The sequence below is a fragment of the Meleagris gallopavo genome, chromosome 3, assembly GCF_000146605.3.
Source record: "Meleagris gallopavo isolate NT-WF06-2002-E0010 breed Aviagen turkey brand Nicholas breeding stock chromosome 3, Turkey_5.1, whole genome shotgun sequence".
Classification (NCBI taxonomy): domain Eukaryota; kingdom Metazoa; phylum Chordata; class Aves; order Galliformes; family Phasianidae; genus Meleagris; species Meleagris gallopavo.
In genome coordinates this window covers 9439509-9440632 of record NC_015013.2, presented here as the reverse complement: position 1 = coordinate 9440632, position 1124 = coordinate 9439509, and the positions used below count along the sequence as shown (strand labels likewise).

The 1124-nt window shown below is 60.9% G+C and overlaps 1 protein-coding gene across 1 annotated transcript in view; it reads right to left on the bottom strand.

Annotated features, from left to right (window-relative positions):
- TFAP2A (transcription factor AP-2 alpha) overlaps nucleotides 1-1079 on the bottom strand; it is a 13538-nt gene extending 12459 nt beyond the window's left edge. Inside the window, exon 1 of the mRNA XM_031552688.1 lies at nucleotides 921-1079. Coding sequence (XP_031408548.1) covers nucleotides 921-971 — 51 coding nt within the window. The 5' untranslated portion in view covers nucleotides 972-1079. The remainder of the gene's footprint in view (nucleotides 1-920) is intronic.
- Between the last annotated feature and the right edge of the window lie 45 nt (nucleotides 1080-1124).

The following is a 1124-nucleotide window of genomic DNA, read 5'->3' as shown; positions in this document are numbered from 1 at the left end:
TGGGATAATAATTATAACAGTCATAATAAAATAAAAAAAATCTCCCTGACGCCCCACGGCCAGACATCGCATATCCGACAGCTCAGCCCCGCTCCGAGCAGCGGCTGCGTCCCAGCGCTCGGGGCAGGACTGAAGCACCGCATCCTTCGGTCCCCGGCGGTTCCTCGGACCCTGCCCTACGCCGCGGCATCGCCCGGCGCCGGCTCGGCCCCAAAGAAGTACATTCGTTCGCACAGTGCTGTCCTTTTATTGATCCGTGCCGCAAGGAGAACTTTTGTGGAAGGTGCGAGCGTGGCTTTCGTTGGGGATTGACATGGGCTGCCCTCTTCGTTTTGTTCTTCTTCTTCTTCTTCTTCTTTTTTTTTAATCAGACCAAAAGACGCTCAGAGCACGGCCGCACACACACACGGGTCTGTCCTCCGACCCTAGCTGTTAGGATATAATTTTCCGAGCGGTCCGTATACGACTGCTCGAAGGCCCTGAGAACAGGGAGGCTGCCCCCAGAGCCGCATTCGGGACACGGCCGCACCGGGGGGGGATTTCAGCGGCTGTCCTGAGCCGCTCTGCTCCCTTTGTCTCCTCGCTCTTCCTTCCATCCATCCATCCATTCTTCCTTCCATCCATCCATTTATCCGTCCATCCGTCCGTCCATCCATCCATCCATCCGTCCATCCATCCGCGTGGATGCGCGCAGCATCCCACAGAGCCGCACGCACAGAGCTCTCCCTACGGCCGGGACCGCTCCGGCTCTCGTTCCGCCGTCGTTCCCCGGGGACTCCCAGAGGCCCCGGCCCCTTTCGGCCGCTCCCGGCTCGGGGGCACAACTCCTCCTCAACGAAATCCGCGGATCGGTGGATGCTGCGCGGCCCCGTTCGCGGCGAATGGCCCCGGGGCAATGCCCGGTCCGGTCAGGCGCTTACCTCGCACTCCTCATACTTGATGTTATCCGTCAGCTTCCAGAGCATTTTCATGGGTCGGCGGGAGAGGGTCCGATCCCCCCGGCTCGATGCTGCGGAGCGCGGCTGAGCTGTGCAGAGCCGCTCTGCACTGAGCGCTCGGAGATCTCCCTCTAATGGCAGAAACTTTTCCCTTTTGCAGCGCTTTACCCGCAGCCGGAGCGCCTC